Here is a 21,887-nt window from a genome sequence, read left to right as displayed (position 1 = left end):
GAGTTGCTTCTAGCTTGAATAAAAGGAAACCCCAAATTATATACAGATTAGTGGTAAAAAAAAAAAAAACAAATTAAAAAAAAAAGACTTCGTTTAGCAGCAGTGTAAATGTTGTGGTTAAATAGTGGGCGGAGCTGTTCACACCCTCTCACTGACAGCTGGGCTCAGAGAAGCAGCCACTGAGGCCAGGCGGGCGGGGACGAGATGGCGGAAGCCAGGCGTTGGCGAGCAGCATTGCTGCGCTGATATTACACTCCGGTGTGCGTGGAGAACCAGGGAAAGCTGGCGGCTTTGTGCGGTGCTTGGTCCGGCCCCGAGGACATGGAGGCGGAGGGAGAGGCGCTGGAGCGCAGGTAAGTGACTGTAGCTAACGGGCTAATCGCTCGGTGTTCCGCTTCTCCTCGCGTCCCAGCTATCCGATGACTCACTTGTGACTGCGTCAGGTTATGTGCAGTTTTAATTACATAAAAATGAAATAAACATCAGTAATCCATGAATAGTAAATAATATGAACATGTATAGCATGATTTAAACTCGTTGGTTTATCACTAGCTGCACATTGATAGCTTAATGAAGCTACCGAGCTATGCTATGCTAATCGGACATGTTCAGGGTTGACAGCTTCATCACATGGGCTTTAGTTTTTATTTGCCTGTCAAAAGTCAACAAGCTGCAAATAAATCAGTAACAAAAGCTATTTAGTGTTACAAGACAGTTCACTCCCTGTCTATTTATTTATTTATTTATTTATTTATTGTTTTCGAGCATTACTGGTGAATCTGACTGTGTGGGAATTAGCAGCTAATGCTAGCTAATTTTTGAGGTTTACCATGTAAACACTGGATGCACAACATAGTGTTGTAACCCCAACCTTTAAGTAATTTAAATTAGTTACATTTCATGCGTAGTTCACCACATGACTGTTATCTCATCTCAGAAGCAGAAAGTTATTTTAATCCTTTAATGGGACATCATTGTGTAAAGTCCCTCATTTATCCAATAGCTCTTCTATGTGGTTAATGTTTGGACATGAAATAATAATAATAATAATAATAATAATAATAATAATAATAATAATAATAATAATGATGCTTCCTCACAAACATGTCTTGTCATATCTTTGTAGACCTTGTTTTATGCGTTTATATGTTCTAACAGAAGGGAGTCATGTTCTTTAGTTACTAAACTGTTTTTACATAGTTGGGTGTAATTGTTTTGCTAACCAAGCTTTTAAAGGGTTTATTTAACTGCAAATCATGGCTCATTCTACAGATTGTTTGAGTTACTCTCTAACCTCATTAAACCCTTCATGATTAACAAACAAGCATACACACACAGAGGCATAGCACATCTACACACAGCACAGATGTAATCAACCTAACATGCTCTGCAGAATGTAAAGAATGTTCTTTTCAATGTTGACTTCATTAATTTGCACGTGGTGCCTCAACTCGTGACGCTTTTGCACAATAAAAAAAGCTTATTCGGTACTTTTTGTTTTATTACTTAAACCATTTATTTAATTAATTACTTGTTTTTGTGGAAGTGTGCTTTACATGATGCTAGTATCCTATAGCCACACACTTTATGGTTAGAAATGGCTCTAAGGATCTCTTTTGGTGCCGTTGTTATAATACAGGGTTGATAAGTGTTTCTGTTTTTTGCTACTGTTTTTAGGAATAACAAGGAAGTTGTGGATGTGAGCCAGCACATTTTATCTGTGTGGGAAAGAGACTTGATATGTTTCTGTTCAGCATAATACTCCTCTCACTACTGTGTTGTACACTGCCAATCTTGAGTTTTCAAGTCATGGGAATTCATAGCCAGTGGGTTCAAAACAAGCTTTTAAACACAGTGTAAACATGGATGCCCAGATAAATCAACTGGCTTCATCAGAGTTTAGACCTTTAGTTCATCATATTTTAATTTATTTAATATCTGACTGAGATCAGGTTTAAGACCAGTCTACAGTCCTACATTATTGTTGGCAAGATACTTTTTTTTCCCTCAAATGATTTTGTGGTGCCGTGGTAAGTTTATGTCATTGAGTCACCTGATGTTCAGAGGTCACTGGAAGCTCAACCTGTAAAGAGCCTCAGCAGATTTTATTTCTGTGAAAATAGTTTTACTGACACCAGTAAAACATGTCATCCTCTCTCCTCAGATGTTCCACTTCCTCTCTCACTTCTCTGTGATTACTCTTGTCTTTCAGAAAGGAGCACTGGAAGCTTCTATCCAGCCTAAAGACCACGGTGGAGGGTTTGGTTTCTACCAACAACCCCAATGTGTGGTCCAGATATGGCGGTCTGCAGCGGCTCCACAAGGACATGAACAACATCCTGAGCCACAGACTGAAACATGAGCAGGTGAAAAAACCCAACTCATTTCAAGTTCCTGTTCAATGGATTTTATTGATTATTGTCCTGTCAGATGTGGATGGAAATCATGACCAATCACTTTTATTTCAAGCAAGATTTGTTACTCAAAACAAGGGTAAAGTACTTAATTTATCCCAAAAGCTTACGTGTCTTTTTTTAAAATTGACTTGCTTACATTGTTTATGAATGGACTTTTTTTTTTTTTTGTAAATCTCAGTTTTTTTTTTAGGTGGACTACAGATTTCTATATTTAAAACGGGATTTATGGACACTCAGTATCATATATTTCCAAAATCTCACATCATCTATAACCGTTAAGAGTCCTACTTCAAATAAAAAAAGAGCCATGTAGGTCATGTAGAAGCTTTGAAAAACATTATTTGTTATGGGTACCGGTATGTGACTTTTGGAGAAAAGAGGCTGGTGGTTAACAGGTTGAAGGACTTGATGATATGGCATTTTTTAAAATCACTTAAATCCTCAAAAATAATTCCATCAATAAAGTTTAGCTGAGGAGAACATGTTTGGAGGATAATGTTGGTTAATAAAGCTGACATTGTGTAAGCAGGTCATTGGTTTTATGTTGCAGGTCTACTACAAGCAGAGAGACTATTGGCGCTTTGTTTGGTACGTTCGTTACATCTGCCCTCACCTCGCCTTGCACGTCGAACAGGTTTGTCCTTACAATTGGTGTTTCTACTATTTTTAAGTAAAATATTTTTTTTTCTTCCCAACAATTGTTTTATTGTAGAACTTGGTGTGTAGTAATTTGCTATGTTCTCTTAATTTCTGTTTGTGTCACTAAACTGTTCACCTCTCAGCCTCACTCCACTCAACCACATATTAACAGGATTACACAACCGCAATAGGATTCAAAGGAGTTGGAAACTAATTATCTGGATTACTCTCTTTGCTAGTGATGCGCAGACATTACTCCCCACTCAGCCATGACATAACCATCATGTGACTGAAGTGTTTTCTCTTATCTCTCATTTCTCACTTTGTGCAGGCTGACAAATCTGCTTTGTTCATCGCAAAGGGTCAGAATTATCTGATAGCTGTGGTATTGAGCTTTTGGAAAGCTGCAGATAGAGGAAAGTGATTGTCATCATGTGACAACTGGATGATGAGCACAGAAACAAAGTTGACGGAATGATTCTTGTGGCAACATTTTCTTTTTTGTTTGCAGTAACTAGAAGTTAATGTTGGTATATGTGCAAAGAGCTTGTTCTTGGTAAAGAAAGCTACTCTGATATAGGCCATTTTTTACATTTTCACAACCAATCACCAATGCCATCATTTGCACCTTTGTTAGATTCAGGGGCCTCGCTCCTAAAACTGTGCCTAGGTAAGCACACTTCAGCTGGCGTATGCTAAAAACCAGGAAGTGCATACGCAAAAAAAAAAAACTGTCAGACTTGGTGTTCGCACGTGAGGAAACACCTTGCTCCGCCCATACGGTGCCTATAAAAGGTCAGGTGAACGCCCTTAATGAATATTCACTGACACAAATTTCACGGTGGACCGAGGGGTAAAACGAGTAGATGAAACACTAACCCCAACCAGTCGCAGCAGATGACTGTCACCTCTGAACCTGGTTCTGCTGGAGATTTCTTCCTGTTAAAAGAAACTATGAAAAGGGAGTTTTTTTCTTCCCACTGTCGCTTATGCTTGCTCATATAGTTTTCCTTTGTATTCTGAATTTTATATTTTGATAGCACTTTGAGATGACCTTTGTCGTAATTAGCACTTTATAAATAAAGTTGAATTGAATCATGCGGTGAAATCCTTGGATAAGTCATTGAAGCCAGGATTAGTGACAATCTGTTCCAGCTCAGATATTTTTTTAACTACATTTCATTATAGATATTAACAAATATGGTCAGTTGTGAGTGGGTCTGATTACAAAAAATGTCAACACAATGACTAACAGAACTTCTGGCAATAATTTCTTCAGTGTTTCAAAGGCTCTGGTAAGTGTTGTCTGATGTTCTGATGTCTGTGTTCAGTTCGCTCACCTGGAGCCAGTGGTGAGCAGTGGCGTACAGAGCGCAGGTGAAAGCCACAAAGCAGAGCGCTGGCTGCTCCACAGCTTACAGGTTCACGCCCTCTCCGCTCAGCTCCGACCACTCCTCAGGCATCCGGACAACACTCGGAAATATTACAATGGTGAGTTTCATCAAGCCAAACATCAATGTGCAGTTTAGAGATATGTAGTGAACACATAACTGCAGTGTCTCACTTTTGATTTTGACTTATTTCCGGTGGCAAATCATGCCCCAAACATCTGTATCTTTCTTCTTCTTTTAGACGACGCCTTCCTGTTGAGCAATCCTCACGTGACGGCCATGTTTCAGTGTCTCGAAGCTGTGGAGCAAAATAACCCCAAACTTCTGGCTCTGGTGGACACTGTCGAGGTCGGTTATGTCACTTTAACACACACATCACAGTAGTGCATTCCTTTAGAACAGTGATTCCCAAATACTGGTTCGAGTACCCCTAGGGTAGAGGTTCCTAGCCTTTTACGGGTCGTGACCCCATTTAGAGATCACAATTGTGCGTTGATCCCAGGGACATTTTTTCCCCCCCGAGAAATAGTTTTTGATCATGTTTATTAAAGTGTGTTACAAATACAGAGTAGCCAGGATTAGTGCACAAAGTGACAAGTGCGTCACCTCAGATATTTTTATACTGCATTTTATTTTAACTAGATTAATATTTGATAAAGTTTAGGATGCAATTATTTAATCTTCATTGTGTGTGATGTGTATTTGAAATATAATAATTCAAAAAATTATTAAAAATGGAATTTTAGTCTGTTTTTGCCTACTTTTTAAATTTTTTTTAAACCAATTACTAGACATTTCAGGCAATCCCACAAGGTGTAAAAACACTGCCTTAGGGGTACAGTAGCACATTGTGGGTTTTTTTCAGAAATATTTCTCAACTAAAAATAATAGAAAAAATGTTCCTCATTCCTTTTTAGCTCATTTTTTTATTATTTAAAATACATTTAAAAATAATATTAAAATGCAGTCTATTCTTGTCATTTATTGAACTAGGATTATTTCATGTTGTAGAGCAGTGGTTCTCAAACTTTTTTGGCTCTAGTACCCCCTTTCTCTTAATTCTGAATCTAAGTATCCCCTTTGTCCGACTACAACATTTTGCTCAGAATACTGTGAAAAAACAACTATAAAGCCTAATGATAGAATAAACGAGCGATCAGATTTTTTTAAAAGTATTTCATTTTGTAAATGAGTGGAATTAAATGGTATTTAGTGCCTGCTGAATAGATTTATTTCTATAGTTTTTATCATTTTCGGTCATCGCTCACCTGGTTTGCGACCAAGACTGACTTTTGTATTTTCAGTTCATGTTCTAATCAAGATCATGTCCATCGTCATTATTATGATTATTTTTAACCAAAAATAAACAATTTAAAACCCCATATTTTTAATGCTTGTTAATTTTCCTCTCTTTCTCGCTCTCTCTTTCTCAAGTACCCCATGTAATGTCATTGCGTACCCCTCGGGGTACACGTACCCCCATTTGAGAAACTGATGGTTTTTTTTTTTCTGAACAGAAGCACTGATGGTGTTTAGTAACTTAAATGTCAGGGGAACTTGTAAGATGATGCACTCATTTTCCAACTTGTGTTCACCTTCCAGCTGTCTCCATTGAAGAACTCTCCTTGTCTGGGCCTGTTCAAAGCCCAGAGTATGTACGCACTGCCGGGGGCCAGTGGGATCTGGAGAAGTGCTGACTCGGTTCCTTGTAGGCAAACTTTAAACCGGCGCCTGACGACCTCCAACTGCTGCCTTGGTGAGACCATGAAATGCAGTGATGAGAGGGCAACAGGGACAGGATCTCAAAACAGGACAAATGCCAGAGGTGAGAAAACACTTAATGCAGTGTTTTTCAACCTTGGGGTCAGGACCCCATGTGGGGTTGCCTGGAATTTAAAATGTGATAGCATGAAAGGTCTAGTACCGTAATTGATACACCAAAATAATAATTACTAAAAAACAATAATATTTAAACAATTATTTTTCCAAATAAATCACAACACAATATTTTTTTAAACTTTGAGTATTTATATGTTGACAGGAATAAACAAACAAAATACAAAATGAACATATGAGGTCATGGGATGAAAGAAATTTAGCATCTTTAAGATGTAATGTCACACAGTGAAGTTAAATATCTGTCTCATTGGCTAAATAAATACATTTTTTCCACCTTTTTTTTCCCCCAATTCTTTTTGGAGTCGTATGGAGTGGGTGTTTAACAATATTAAAAAAAGGTTAGCAGCAGTAGGACTGGTTTTCTGTGGCCAGCATTTTGTAATGGCCTTTTTACTCGCAGCCAGCAAAATCTTCAAGAGGTAAATGTCATCTTTACTCAGTCCATCAGGAATATGAGCAAGATAAAGAGATGTGAAGGTTGAGCTGAAACTAAAACCCAGTATATTTGAGGTTATTGTTCCTACGTCCTTCCAGAAGGTCTGAATAGAGGGACAGGACCAGAAAACATGGGCATGATCCGCCATCATTTCTCCACATTCCCTACAGCAAGTTGACAACACACAATCTTAAACAATTTTATATTTTCACGTTTTAAAAAAGTAAGTAAAATAAATTAACAAATATATGGATAAAATGCAGTAAAATAAATATTTGCATGTTGTCACTTTATACACTCATCCTGGCTACTCTGTATTTGAAACACAACATCACAAACATGATCAGAAACTATTTCTAAAAGAAGAGAAAAATTCTGGGGGAAAAAAATCAAAATGGGGTCACGATCCAAAAACACGTTGGGAACCACGGACTTAATGAAAAATAAAAGTGCTGGTTTCCCTGGTTTTCAATTAGTGTCCTTTTATATAAAGCTGTTTCGATGAGTGCATTTCACTTGTTATTAACTACCCATTAAACAATGAAACTTGAAACACTATATTTTTATTTACTGCTCATTAAATAGAAGAAAATGATTGTTTTCTAACCAATGCAGTGATGATCTGGGATGGTTATGATCTAAAATATAGGACAACTACTAGAATGTGAATAGACGGATTTTATACAAAGCATGTTGTGAAGTTGTATAATTTTTTATTTGGATAATAATCTTCATAAAAGTGTCCTATATATTTTTCCTCTTATCTTCCAGTGGACTCCCCTTCCTCAGCCAGCAGTCTTGGATCCCCCTGGGTGTGGGTGACCAGGCCAGGGGAGAAGGAGCCAGGGACAACTCCTCCTCCTGGCACATTGCCAGTCCCTGGCATATCTCTAACAGAGGCGCCCTCGTCCTCTCCAACGCAACCTGAGGGTGGAGACTCTGGAGACGCTGATTCTGATGATGGACCAGAGTACCTGGCCATTGGTAATCGGGGCCAACGCAGTCGGCGAGACTCGCGAAGCTCCACCCACAGCAGCGAGCGAGGCAACTCCACAGACCACATGGTGCAGCGGACCTCCCTGGCAACGGGGCCGGCTCCGTTTAGGCGCTCCTCTTTCTCAGAGGGACAAAGGGGGCAGAATAGGGGGCTTCGGGGGCATATCCGCTCCTTTTCTGACACAGGGCTCAATCAAAAACTCAGGAATGGTGAGTCAGTCTAGACATACTGTAGCTGCTATAATAATTAACAATATGGCTCGTTTGATAAGGTTGACCATTAAATAACTGGTACGACTGTAAAGTAATGGTAATTGATCAAACCAAACTTTAAAGCCGGTGTGAACCCATTCAACATGTTCAAATGCATATTTAACCTCTGTTTTTACGCAGACTGCTTCCTCCTCTTGGATATTAGTTAATATTCTCCTTATCTGCTCTGTTTTTGTCATCTCTTCTGTGTACTGCTAATGCAAAGGCGGCGGCCAAAGAAAAATCACCATAATAATAGAAGATCCAGTAGCAGGTTGGCGGTGCAGTTTCACTGTACTCCATCACTCGAACCCCCCCCTTCTTGTTTGACTCTGCATGATGAAGAGCGCATTCCTCACGTCTTTCATTTTCATTCCTGCTTGATTTTAAACCTTTTCAGTTTTATTTTAGTCACATTTATGTTATGAAGTCGTAATTTATTTATTTTTGTCATGCTACAGTATTGATGATCTTCAGCTGCCGTTTGGTTACAACATCGTTACTGATGTTCTGATATAAGTTGTTAATTCCCTTAAAAAATGTGTATTCAACTTTTTCCAGTACAACATGTATGAGGGAGGTATGCAGAATTTATGCACCCAGTTTAAACACGCATGTATATTGTAATCTGTGATTAAAGCCACACTTTTGTCCACTCTCTGCGCAATAACAAATCAGCGGAATAATGCAGACATTCAAATTTTATTGTCCTAAGCCCCCAGTGTATAAAGTGTTGGTTATGCCTCATCGACGACTGTGAGAAGTGAATAGGTTTTATCCATTGAAACATTAAATAATCGTCTCATCAATGTTTTTTCTCATTTCAACACATCAATTTTTATTCTAAAAACATTCATCAGTGAGTTGAAAATATATATTTTTTGTTGACGATTTGCTGTTTACATGTAATGTTTTCTGTGTTTCAGAATCTGCCGGCAGCAATTGCTCTGTGGACAAATATGGTTCTTTCTCACCTCAGCGCAGCGACTCCAGCACTCCTGGCTCTCTTTACATGGAGTCCAGTGAGTTTAAATTCTGCCTGTCTCAATGAATTTTTCAGGATGAACCCGGTGGTGACAGAAATTTGGCCACTGTATAACATATAGGTTTTTATCTAGTAGTTTAAGAGAGGATGAGCTGCTATTTGTCAAAGCAGAGTTTGTTAATTTTATGGGAGATTTGTCAAAGCAAGCAAGGTTAGAGAATGGATCTGGATCTGAGGACAACGTGCTGGCTGGCAGAGAAGTATTGATTTATTGAATTTGTAGATCAAAACAATTTTTATTTTGCAAATTTGAGTTAAAAAAAATATATTTTAATTATAATGTTTTTCTCACCACAGTTTTTTCGGACCTTTTTGTATTTTATCATGGGTTATCGTAGCGCGATGTGAGCCAGCCCCCTCTTTGTTTACATTTGTTTACCCATTAAGAAGGCTATATGTGTGCCACAGGCATGTTTAATTGTGGGATGCTAAGGAAAAAGTTCATTTTTTTAATTGTAATGTTATAAAATATGTAGTTATCTGATTTCTTAATCAGAAAATTTAAGCTACTGTGACGTTGCTGTTGCACTTTTGCTTAAACCTGGGTTAAAGCTTGAAATTGTTGAATGACAGAGCCTCATTTACTTTTTGTTTTGGGATTGTTCTATGCATTTTAACTCTTGAGGACAATCACAGCAATAAAGTTGCACTTTTGACAATATATCTGCATTCATTTTTAAGGGCATTGAAAAAAAATAAAAAAGCGAATCAAACTTTTTTTTTTTTTTTTTTTTAAATCTGAGATTTTTTTTTTTCAGGCTAAATCACCCAGCCCTAACATAACCACTTTTACCAGTCAGGGAGCTTTGGACCTGCTAAGTATGTTCTAGCAACATGTTTCCTTCCTGACTTTTTGATTTCAGTGTAAGAATTTTGTCTGAAAAGCTGAAAAGCAAGAATCAAGCTCCTCCCAATGTTGCTGTTGTTTTTTCCCCCAAAAGTGTTTTATTGAGGTTAGTAGTTATTGAGTGACCAATTGTTTGGGATTTTAAAACAATTTGTTCCCATAAACATTTGTTTCATTGTCTGAAGTGCCAGCTGACACCTAAACATTTTTATTTTTTTATTTTTTGGACTTTCAACATGAAGTAGCTGTTTAGCTACGTTTGTGTTGCAAAATGTTTTGATCGAAGTGTGAGGGTCAAAGCTCACCTAAGTTAAGAAATCCTGTTTGTTAAAAACACGTTTAATACATCTGGAACAGCTACAACGCCAGTATCCTACTTTCACTTTTACTCATTGGTAAAAGTAACGGAGTTAAAAGTTGTGTTTAGACACTCATTGTACAGAAAATTGTTATTGTGAAATCTGTAACCGAGCATATTTAAATCACAAGTGGCTTTTTCACAGTATTGGTTTCTGTGCTGATGTTTAGTTGTGTGTGTGTTCTGTTTAGATGGGTCTCAGTATAGCAGCGTGCCAGACGGGATGTTCAGGAAGCCATCTGAAGGGCAGAGCCTCATCAGCTACCTGTCAGAGCAGGACTTTGGCAGCTGTGCTGATCTGGAAAAGGTCAGAACAAGTCTTCACATACTACTGTTACTAAGAAACTTACTTTAGGAGATAGGTCAAGCTTAAGATTGGGACATTGTGATGAGTAATTTGTCTTCTCCTGATTCATAATCGCTTCTGTGCTGTGCAGGAAAATGCTCATTTCAGCATCTCCGAATCCCTGATTGCTGCTCTCGAGCTGATGAAATACAACCTGCAGCGTCAAGAGGAAGGCGGAGAGGAGGAAGGAGACAGCGACACTGAGATTCAGCAGCTTAAGCAGAAGATTCGACTTCGAAGGCAGCAAATCCGTCGTAGCCGACTTCCACCATGCTTGTCCTCCCAGCACAGTAAGTACCAATAGATGTTTGTCTGCTTGTGCTTTTAAGTACAGTACATTAAGTTTTTCAAACAAAACGTAATATCTTTGCTTTTAAGGTGTTTCAGTTACTGGAGACAGTTGTGTTTTTGTCTTTTTTTAAATTTTTTATTTATACCACCTTGTCTACACATGCTGTCAGAGGTCAACACTATATGTAGTTCAATATTTTCACAACGGCTATGCATGTTTTATTATTGTAATTAGATACTCTTATTTTATTGCATAATTGTGACCATCACCACCACCCCAAGTAAGGGTGAAAACAACGTTATTTAAAGGAGAATATAAAAAGAGAGGGCAGTGTTACACCTTAGTGATGGGGAAAGGAACAGGGAAGAGGGAGTCAGGGTCGGACAATGGAATGGGTTGGGAAGTTTTTTCTTTTTTCTTAACATATAAACATCTTTAATTTACATCGAGCAGCTTGAGAGAAATCTACCTAGAGTTGGCTTCAGAAATTACTGTTTAACATAAATCTCTTTGAAAACTGGATGTTTTTGTGACATTATACTGGTTATATTTGGTTCTCAAGCTCATTTTAAGACACAAAGCAAGTGCTGCATATATTTCTAAGCAAATAGTAAATATACAAAGTATGAATTTATTCATTTCTCACTTTCTTTCTTCCTTTGGGTACAGTTTTTCACTCTACGGACAGCGGAGGGTCCAGGAGGAGCTCTCAGGACTCGTGCCATGGTCTGTCTGATTCTGGTTCGGCGGAGGAGGTGGAGGAGTGTGAGCTACGAGGTAGAGAGAGGGAAGAAGAGACCAATAGGGGCAGAAGTTAGATTATCAGAGACATGTATGACAACATTTGGAGGTCAAACAATCTTTGGGTTCTATGAGGATATATAATAGGTGTTGATGACATTGCTTCCAATCATACCTTCTTTTGTTTCGCATATTTCAGTTTATAAGATGTTTGTTTTTTTTTCCAAGTTAAAATTCAAACATTTCACACATTTTGTAATTTCTTTTCATTGTTAATTCGATCATTTCTTTGTCTAAAGTCCATTTCCATCCTGGATGTTCATCCCCTCACATTGTGTTACGGACTAACATGTTGATCTGGGAGCAAAGATGGTCTTTTCATTTTGTTTGATGTTAGACTGGGCTTGTCATATGACCCCTCCTCTTTAAATTCCTCAGAGCATGTGTTTGATACTTTAAACAAGGACTTTCTGTTATAAGGTCAGAGTACGTGTGTGTATCGAGATCAGCCACACATGCGCACTCTGCTTTGTGGAGTGTTTTTAACGTTGGTATTTGAGGTCTCGGGTGTGTTCAGTCCTAGTTTGTGTCTCTCAGATGGCTGTGAGGGTCGATCCCTGCTGGCGGTGTCTCAGAATGGCCTCTCGTTGTCTCTTGCCTCCCTTTTCTCAGGTATCTTCAGGTTTTATGGCCGACTGTTGCTCCAGGCGATGCACTCAGTTCACTGCGCTGCTTTAGATGAAGAGAAAGCTGGTGGCTCTGCTCCAAACTGACGTACCCTAGATTTTTCTATTTTAGGTTTCAAAAGCTTATTAGTTTGAGCTAACCTGCGCACACACACAGACAGACAGACGGGAATACACTCGTAGCATAGATGTCTGTAGATACACACACAGCTTATTGAACCCTTTGATTAGCCCAGAAACTGCTCTTTATAGAAGCACAGGGTCACAAACATCACCACAATGATGCATGCAGCATTAGAGTTCCCAAATAAAAACTGTCAATCAATGCTCACTGAGGGCTGTGATTGGAGGAAACCCTCCTCCCTCCTCTCAGCTTTTAAAGGAGGGGCGGGGTCAACAGTGAAAGCGATGACGTAGGGGAATCTAAAGAATCCGTTTCAGCCAATAGCAAAATTTAATTATAATTGCTGCCGTTTAACCCTTAGTGGCCAGTATATGTGACATTTTACAACTAAATATGCAAAATTAAAATACTTTCACTAAAATGTGAAGAGTGGGACTAGGGTTACTAAACATCACTACTAATACCCAAATGCATATATATTCAGCTGAAAATTTTGGCATTTAGTTACTCTTTAAAATGAGAGTAAACTGAAATAAAGCTACTCAACGCTGCCAGTATTTTGGGTTTGTCACTTCATTTAATTAAGTGATATTCTTCCTGACTGAGCACAAAAGTAATACAAAACATAAAATACCACAGGGTGGAGGTTTATTACAGTGCCAAAATTTTAATTTGTATTTGTCAAAGACTATTAATGTAGAATACAAGAATGATGGAGAAGAGCAGCGTTCTTTTCATCTTAAGCGTTAACCAAACTTGAGGCCACTTTAGGTGTAGAACTTTTTTTAGTCTTTTCCAATTAGCTGTTAATATTATAAGCATGATTATTCATGTCCCTTTTGACTTGAACTTCATACTTGATACTTCCTACTTTCAGGGCTTTAGTATTTAATCTTGCTACAAGTAAAAGCCACTCCCTCTGAGTTTGGAGACCATCCAGCTGCTGCTGCTGCTCTTCATGTGAACTGTGTGCTTGTCTAGTTGTGTTGTTGCTTGTTGTGCGGTACTTGGTAGCGTTTTGGCTGTGCAGGAGAACGTTGTGTCTTGAGCTCTAGGGTTTAGATGAAGATCAATCATTAAGGATTGACATGTCCCTTGGCTGAAATTGCTTCACGGATAAAGTTTAGATTTTTAAGTGAATTGAGTACTGGTACTTTATACTATACAACACAAAACAACGTATACACACACACACACACACACACACACACATAGCAAAAGCCTCCGTAATGCCCAGCTTGTCCAACAATACAGGGAATGAAATGCATGCTCATCTTTCATCTCATAATCATTGTGTACAACAGCAGTGTCACCATTGTTCTGGGCCCTTTCACCTCATTATTCCATTGTTATCTTTAAATTGAGCTAATATCTGGAGATTGTCAAACTCAATATTCATAGCAGGACCATGTTGACAAGTGATTAAAGGCCTGCCATTCTTCTTCAAATATGCTTGAGTCTCTGATTACTCTTCTTTTTTCTAAGTCCGACCAATATTTCAAGCAGAATCAATAAATCGACCTTCCTTGATTTTTTTAAAAGACTCCTTATGTGACATCATTATCTAACAGAAAGAATGTAAACATGATTCTTCATTTGCATTCAATCTTTTCTCTCATGACACCATTTACTGACTTTAATTTAAATTGTAATTCACACTATAAAAATGAAATCCAGTACATAATCAGGTTCATCCTTTTATTTTTTATTTATTTTTTTGCCACGCTCTCCTGATCTGCCAAACCGTTGCTGCTTGTGTCACTTTTGTCTGCTTAAGTTTTAGGATTTTAACATTTGTTTAAATTTGCTTGCTTTTGCTGCCTTGCATTGAGATGCTTTCAAATGTTTTAATCTGTCACATTTGATTGTTTTTCATTTTTTATACTAAACACTGCTTTGCTCTAACACTGTTAATCGTCATAAACCTGTTTGTCTTTACCTCTTTAGGAGACAAATATGAACTAACTTGTAAATTATCAATCCTAAATGTGACATTATGTATGCATTTGAATCAAATAGTAGAGAAAGTAATAATATTTAACTTTTTCTTTTAGATGCTGATATCAAGCGCAGTGTGAGTTCCAGTGGAAGATCCTTCCTTAGCACAGAGTCATTGTGAGGCTTTTTTCTTCTGTATTCATTGGGTTGACATGTAACAGATTGAGGATCAAATGTTGCCATGGATTGTGTACTTGGTAAAACTTTGCCACTTTGTGCGTTTCAGCACTCCCTCCTACCAGACATACCAGTCCAACTCAGCAGAGTCGGTGGCCATGGGTTTGCTCCGGCAGTTTGAGGGCATGCAGCTTCCTGCAGCCTCTGAGCTCGACTGGCTGGTTCCAGAGCATGAAGCTCCACAGAAGGTAAAACACCCTCCATCCATTTTCTGACCCGCTTTTTCCTTTTCTGGGCCACGGGGAAGGTACGATACATCTTTAGGAAATGAAATTTTCGCAAATCGTACTTCACTTGTGCAGAGTAATGGTGGTTAAGAAGAAATAGAATTTCCAAAAATACAAAATAATCCAAGATAATGTGACCATTGATCTCTCTGTCTCCCAGCTGCTTCCCATTCCTGACTCACTGCCAATCTCTCCTGATGACGGCGAACACGCGGACATTTACAAGTTGAGGATTCGGGTTCGAGGCAACCTTGAGTGGGCGCCGCCACGTCCACAAATCATCTTTAACATTCACCCTGCTCCAAAGTGAGTCCTCCTCATGTTTAACTTTTCTAGACTTCCATTGTGTGTGAAGGTCCTCAGTCAGCCAGACCAAAAAGCTCTTAAACTCTTAGAGAACAACAGGTCAGTGTGAGCTCTAAAATTCCTCTATCACAACAATAAAACTGTCAAACACAGTAGAGCGAGGTTTTTGAGTCCCAATGAGATAATTGGGTCACCCTGCTGCCTGCTGTTGGTTATTTATAAACAATAAATTGAGTCTTGTTTTTTTATTTTTATTTTTCAGGAGAAAGATAGTTGTGTCAAAACAAAACTACCGCTGCGCCGGCTGTGGTACACGCATTGACCCAGGTATGACCAAATTGCATTAAAAACTATTCTAGCTTCTTCCAACTGTGTTACAAGATCAGGTAATTGACTTAGACTACCCCATTGAAGTACCCATGTAAATTTTTAAAAGCCTATCAGTTCAGCCTAATGAAAAAAAAAAAAGCAATATGGGAGAAAAATTGATGCTGGAAAATGGACAAGCCAGAGTGATGCTATTGAAAATTTTATTATAAGAGCAGCCATTTGCATAAACCTATTAATCTCTGTCAAGTGTGGAAAAATTCATACATTTATTTTTTTACACACTCATTCTCACGTCTGTGTTTAAATGTTCTGCCCCGACCTCAGATTACATCAAGCGACTACGTTACTGCGAATACCTCGGACGCTACTTCTGCCAGTGTTGCCATGAGAATGCCCAAGCTGTGGTTCCAGGCAGAGTGCTGAGAAAATGGGACTTCAGCAAGTATTATGTCAGCAACTTTGCCCGCGACCTGCTGAACAAGATCGCAGGCGATCCACTGTTTAATCCCAACGACATAAACAATGGCCTCTACAAGAAGGTCAAAGCACTGAGCAGCGTCAGGGTGAGTGTGCAAACACTTTTTAGACTATTTGGTGTTACTTAATGTCCGGGTTGGTGTCAATTATAATTTTAATTGCGCAATTGTTAATAAATTGGAAATTTGGGGAAAAATGCCAGTCAGCGTAATTGTAGTTCAGTTGTAATTAAACATGGATAATTAAAGACTTAATTGTAATTTTAAAATGTAATTGACCCAGACCCTGCATAATGTTGACTAAAATGAACATTTTCCACGTGTCCTTCTAGGATTTGAGGGTGCAGCTGTTTCACATGAAGAACCTCTTAAAGACGTGTCGCTTTGCTAAAGAGTAAGATGCACGCGTTCTGTTTTGTGTTTCACATTTGTTTTGGTAACTTTGAGGAATCGATGGGTCATCAGTTTGTTTCGTTTTGATTTCAGGGTGTTGGAGAAGTTTGACACCGTGCCAGGTCACCTGACCGAGGATCTTCACATCTTCTCTCTGAATGACCTCTCTGCTGTACGCAGCGGGGAGCTCGTACCCCGTCTGAAGGAGCTGCTTAAAGTGGGCACTCTGCACGTAGCTGGCTGCGTGGTGAGTTGGAGCATTTGTTTGCATCGTTCTTCTCTCGGGTTTGGTTCACCACCATCTTCTCTCTCTCTGTCCCTCAGCTATGCCAGGCCAAAGGTTTTGTGTGCGAGTTCTGTGGCAACGACAAAGACATCATCTTCCCCTTCCAGCTGAACAAGTGCCAGCGCTGCGAAGGTGAGCCTTCTGTGCTGGGCGGCCACAGAGCCCCCACCAAACCACTCCCCTGGAGAGAGTGGAAGTTCTCTAATCCTCGCAGGCTCGCGAGGGACCTTTCCAAGGGACAACAAGAGGGGGAGGGGGGAGAGGAAGAGGAGGAGGAGCAGAGGTGGGGTGACCTAGAGGAGGAGTCTGTTGCAGGAGCTGATAAAAAGGGAAAATTCCATAGTTTTTCTGCTGGAAAATTTGCTAAGATCTTTTCAATGAATGTGACTGAACCGAAGGTAGAGGAGAGGATGAAAGGGGAGCAGGTGTGTAACAAAGAAGGACAGGAAACAGGAAGTAGTAGTGTAAATGCTGAAGAACACACCAGAAAAGAAAAGTTTAACTTATTGAAAGCTCTTCACCTAAACCGATTTCAGAGGAATGTATTAAAACGACAGGACAGCGACGTGGAAACAGGCAGCAGCATGGAAAGCTTGGATGAAGTGGGTCAGGATGGCAGCGAGAGTGGGAAGGTGTCAGGGTTTGCCAGTTGGGTGAAGGTTTCCTCCAGCACAGAGGCGGAGGAAGTAAAGAAAACGGAACCGGAAGGGGAAGAAAAGTTAACACAAGCGTCGCTAAATAAAGAAGAAACAATTGAGAAGAAAGACCTTGATAAACCCCAGTCGTCTTCTGAAAGATATAAAAAACATCCACTTCTGAAAATCCTAAAACCTCCACAGCTGGTGGCTGCTTCTTCTAAAGCGACGGGCAAAGGACCAGAAGATCACGGGAGTGGAGAGAGTGAGGGAAACACAGAAGCACAAACTGAGGACCAGGAAACCATTGTTCAGACTAACTGGAGGGCTCGTAAAACTCGCAAAGCCAGAAGAGTCAGCAGAGGCAGAAGAATCCAGCAAAAACAGAACCGGAGTGGAAATAGTGAAAGGCTGGAAGATCTGACTAAGGAATGTAAAGTTGTTGAAACTTAATTATAAAGGAATAAGATAATTTAAGATTTTTTTTAGATTCCTTTAGGCAACTCATTAAAACACAAGGAATCTGAAACATGGAATCTGCTGCACATAAGAAGTGAGGCCTCAATTTTTTTTAATGTATTTATTTTTTGCAGGCTAAAATAACACATTATACAATTATTGGTTTGATTTCTCCCTACTCCGACACACTTGAAGCTAAAACAAGCAGAACAGTGGCTCTCCAGGACCAGTAACAAGTATTGAGGTTGATCTAAACATGTGTGACCTCTAATAAAGAGCTGCTGAATAGGATGAGACAGCATTATTAAAACATTATGTTCATGTTTACTTGATCAAAACAGAAATCAACTCCATAAAGTAGCGTCACATGCTTATCAGAGCATGATAAAGAGAGACAACAGGTCTTAGACATTTGAACGGACATTTAGTTTTAAAGTCTTATGTGGCGTAGTTTTGTGTTGTCTTTCCCTCCGGCGCTGACTCAGCACTAAGGTTGTGATGTCTGGCACTTGGTGAAGGCTTCATGTTTTTGGTTGTGTTTAGTGGGTGGCGTGTTTGGTGATCTTTGCACTGCTGGTGATCATCTCTGGGCGATAGACTGGTGTAGAGTTTAATGTCGTACTTTGGAGTTAGATTGTAACCTGAACGTGGACTACAAACTCCAAAGATCGATCTTTCTTTGTACCGCTGACTCATTAAATGTCTCACCTCAGTTCAGAGGAAGCATCAGTCTGTATCTATTGTCATAAAACTGAGTTTGTTTGATTCCTATTGTACCGCTGAGCCTGTAAATATGCTTTTTTTAATCTGAATTTTACACATTTCAATAAAGTCTTTATTTTTATTTGAGTGATTGCTTTGTCACCTCTTGAGTACATCAGTTTTGATTGTTGAAGATGGATCATAGATGGTGTTTCTTTCTGCTTTAGAGGACTGTGTGTGAGAGTGTGTTCTCAATGCTAAACAACAAGTTGAGTCGCGTAACGCTCCGTCCTGCTCTGTGCCCAGCAGACTCCACTCCTCCACCTTTTATATCCTCCTCCCACCTCACCTGCTCCTCTCAGCTCTCCTTGTGATTGGCTGTTTTCTCTTCATATCTATAAACTGGTCTGACTGGTTGGCTCTGCTCTCCAGTGTTTGGTTTGGGTGCAGCGTCCTGTGACTTGTTTCTTATTTGCTGACTCGCGTTCTTTGTTTTTCAGATTGCCATGCTTGTTTCCACCGAAACTGCTTCAGGACAGGTAACGACTGCCCCCGGTGTCGGCGGCTGGCGGAGAGGCGAGAGAGGATGGCGCGTAGAAACATGGAGGAGCAAGAGGACGAGGGAGGTGGGACGTAGCGATGGGATCAGAGGAAAGGGCACAAGGCGACCATGATTGTAGTCACTGACTATTTCTGTCTATTCTGATCCGTCCTGGAGTCCAACATGTTGGAAGAAAAACTGCTGCTACTTCGTTTTGTTTTGTTTTCACAACGTGCACTTTATCCTGTGACAGCATCCGAAAAGAAGGTTGGGTAGACGTTGCATACATTTCACCTTATTGTCTCCATTAAGAGGCTAATGATGACTTCTACTTAATAATCCACACAAGTGTTTGGTAATGTGGTGATCTTCTAAAGCAGCAGGCGTCTTAGGCAGACATTGGTTTTTAACTTTTTTTTTTTTTTTTTCATTTGCTTCATGATGATAATATTTCAGTTTTTTTTTTTTACCTCATAACAGAAAAGTCCTTTTTGCTAATTTTCCATCTTTCTTGACTGTTCCTCAGCAGCTCTGTGTGTGTAAATGTGTGAAGGATGAAACCTGCCTTACTGATATCTGACGTTGTTCTTTTTGCAGCTTCAGCCAAAAGTCAGATCTCTGTTCCTGCTCGTACTGTTTAAAAAGCTTGATCCACCTTCTGTGGTTTGATTGATGAATTAACCCATAAGTATTTATAGTGGGATCAATCAATCAGTTTGATTCACTGCAGATGCTGCGTTTAGAGAGTCCTGTTAATAACGTTATTTTGATCCTTTTTTTTTTGTTTCTTTTAGTGTTTTAGTCACGTTTCTGTGCCTCTAGGACCAAATGAGACGGAGAATGACCCAAATTAGGAAAGGATTATTCCATTTTCCAACGCGGGTGTTAGAAATGTTTTAAATGAAAGCACAAATGATCCTTATTCGTTTTGCTCTGTAAAGGAAGCTGTTAGTGTGTGTGTAGCTTTAAGAGAATGAAGAAGTCTTAACTGGTGCATGCAGTGGTTTGCACTGGCCTGTTTCAGCACTTGATTAAGTTTAATATGAGGTTTCTTAAGTTAATTTGCACTGATTCTGTGTGTGTGTGTGTGTGTGTGTGTGTGTGCGCGCGAGTGTTGTTAAAGGGTGAATTTGGGTGAGTGAGTGAGTGTCAGTTTGACCAATGAAGCTACTGAGGGCGTGGCAGCACAGTATTCCATTCACTGCAGCTGAGGCGTGATTGGACTTTTCCTTTTTACACATGGAGTTTGTGCCTCAAAGGCAGTTCCACCACCTAACAAAAAAAACATTTTTCCATTTTAACATGTTTATATTTTGAGACTGTTTAGTTTGCTTTCATAAGGTCTGGAAAATTAAGTAAATCTATTTCTATCCCTTTAATACAAATGCACTCCTTGCTGTATTTTCTGCTACTGTTTTTGTCCCAGGTTCAGATTGTTAATTTAAACTTCTACAGTCTCAACTAGAACTCCAACGCTTTGACCTTTTAGCTTTGTAACCTACTGTGTACTACAGAGTGGAGACACCATACAGTTAAAGTTGCTGCAGCCTTTTTAAACAGTGTCATTTATTAAGAACTTTGTCTAATCTAATGATCTTCAAAGCAATAAATCTGCTCCATGCATCCCCGAGTCCTCACCACCTGCTACTAACTTTGGGCAGACCAAGTGCAGCCGCTCGTCTCAGGTTCTGCTCAGGTTGTTTAAAACTGAATTCCTCTAGCGCAGTGACCACAAACACAGAAAAACATCCTCCACTGGCTGAAGGTTTACATTGCAGCTGCTTTAACATGAAGAAAGGAGGCTTTTTGTATGTGCACGACATGTTTCTTTCATTAAAATTTTAATGATCGTTGAGATTGTAACACACTGTTTCCGTTCTGTATTTATATTGATAATAAATGAATGGCTAGACTGTTGGAAAGCGTAACTGTTTTTCTTTTTTAAAAAAAAAAAAAAAAAAAAAAAAATCTAATTCAAAGAAATTGTTTTGACACCTAAAGGATTTAAAATTTTTTTTTTTTTACTTCAAATAAATTTTAGTGGCATTTAAGACCCGGGTGTAACAAATGGTGCAAATTACAATAGCTGTCAAATTTGAAGATTTTATGAAGTTCAGGTCAGCTCTCTTTTGCCACCCAGTGGAGAAGAGATGAAAAATACCAAGGATCAATCTCAGCTTTTCATAAGTTACTACTATTCTAATAAAGGGCTACTACTATTAATAACAATACAATATTTATTTTAATAGCATCTTTGGTACAAGTTTGTAATTTACAGGACTTTACTTAACTGCACAGAGAAGATACTGGTTAAAAATAAATGCACTGTTAAAAAAAGATGATGGAACAAATAAGATGTACACACTAAACAAAAGTAAAGTAAAAAAGCAATGTTCATATGATGATCTGATGTAGTTACTGGAAAAGAGAAACACAAAGAAGAGGCTCTCATTTGGTTCTTTTTAAAGGCACACCGCAGACTTTTTGACCTAAAGAGACAATGTGTGTAACATATACAGTAACATACAATATCAACAAGATCGTTTGCTTTACCTTTGTGCCTCACATCAGAACAAGAGTTAGAGAGATGTAGGCTGTAGCCTTGAAAGGAAGACGATGGTCACATAATTTGAGTGCCACAAAATAAGTTTTTTTAAAATAAATTAATTTATACATATTTTGTACAGTCACTGTTTTATGGTGCTTAAAATATTCGTATATTATGTACATTACATTAATGGTTGCATTTTTCTATGAATTTGGGAAAACTGTAAAGAAAACTTTTGGCCACTGGTGGGGGCAATGCTGCCCTCGCAAACTGTATATGACGATGTCGTCCATGAAGAGCTAGATTTATTTCTGTACAACACAGAAGAACTATTTTCTGC

At 39.0% G+C, this 21,887-nt stretch overlaps 1 protein-coding gene across 2 annotated transcripts; it reads left to right on the top strand.

Annotated features, from left to right (window-relative positions):
* Nucleotides 1-163: 163 nt before the first annotated feature.
* rubcn (rubicon autophagy regulator) lies at nucleotides 164-20,921 on the top strand. Of its 2 annotated transcripts, XM_028444312.1 has the most exons (21): nucleotides 164-353; nucleotides 2,213-2,366; nucleotides 2,968-3,051; nucleotides 4,388-4,547; nucleotides 4,689-4,795; nucleotides 6,050-6,272; nucleotides 7,554-7,988; nucleotides 8,957-9,052; nucleotides 10,472-10,587; nucleotides 10,718-10,916; nucleotides 11,588-11,695; nucleotides 12,257-12,331; nucleotides 14,524-14,584; nucleotides 14,694-14,832; nucleotides 15,032-15,177; nucleotides 15,440-15,504; nucleotides 15,832-16,070; nucleotides 16,316-16,377; nucleotides 16,470-16,623; nucleotides 16,701-16,794; nucleotides 18,959-20,921. In XM_028444312.1, the coding sequence occupies exons 1-21, from the start codon at nucleotides 322-324 to the stop codon at nucleotides 19,093-19,095; spliced, it is 2,886 nt and encodes a 961-aa protein (XP_028300113.1). In that variant the 5' UTR covers nucleotides 164-321; the 3' UTR covers nucleotides 19,096-20,921. The 2 variants fall into 2 exon arrangements, with proteins under 2 accessions (XP_028300113.1, XP_028300114.1); XM_028444313.1 differs by lacking the exon at nucleotides 12,257-12,331.
* The last annotated feature ends 966 nt before the right edge of the window (nucleotides 20,922-21,887 follow it).

Source organism: Gouania willdenowi, chromosome 4, assembly GCF_900634775.1.
Source record: "Gouania willdenowi chromosome 4, fGouWil2.1, whole genome shotgun sequence".
NCBI lineage: Eukaryota > Metazoa > Chordata > Actinopteri > Blenniiformes > Gobiesocidae > Gouania > Gouania willdenowi.
This window is presented reverse-complemented; position numbering and strand designations above follow the sequence as displayed.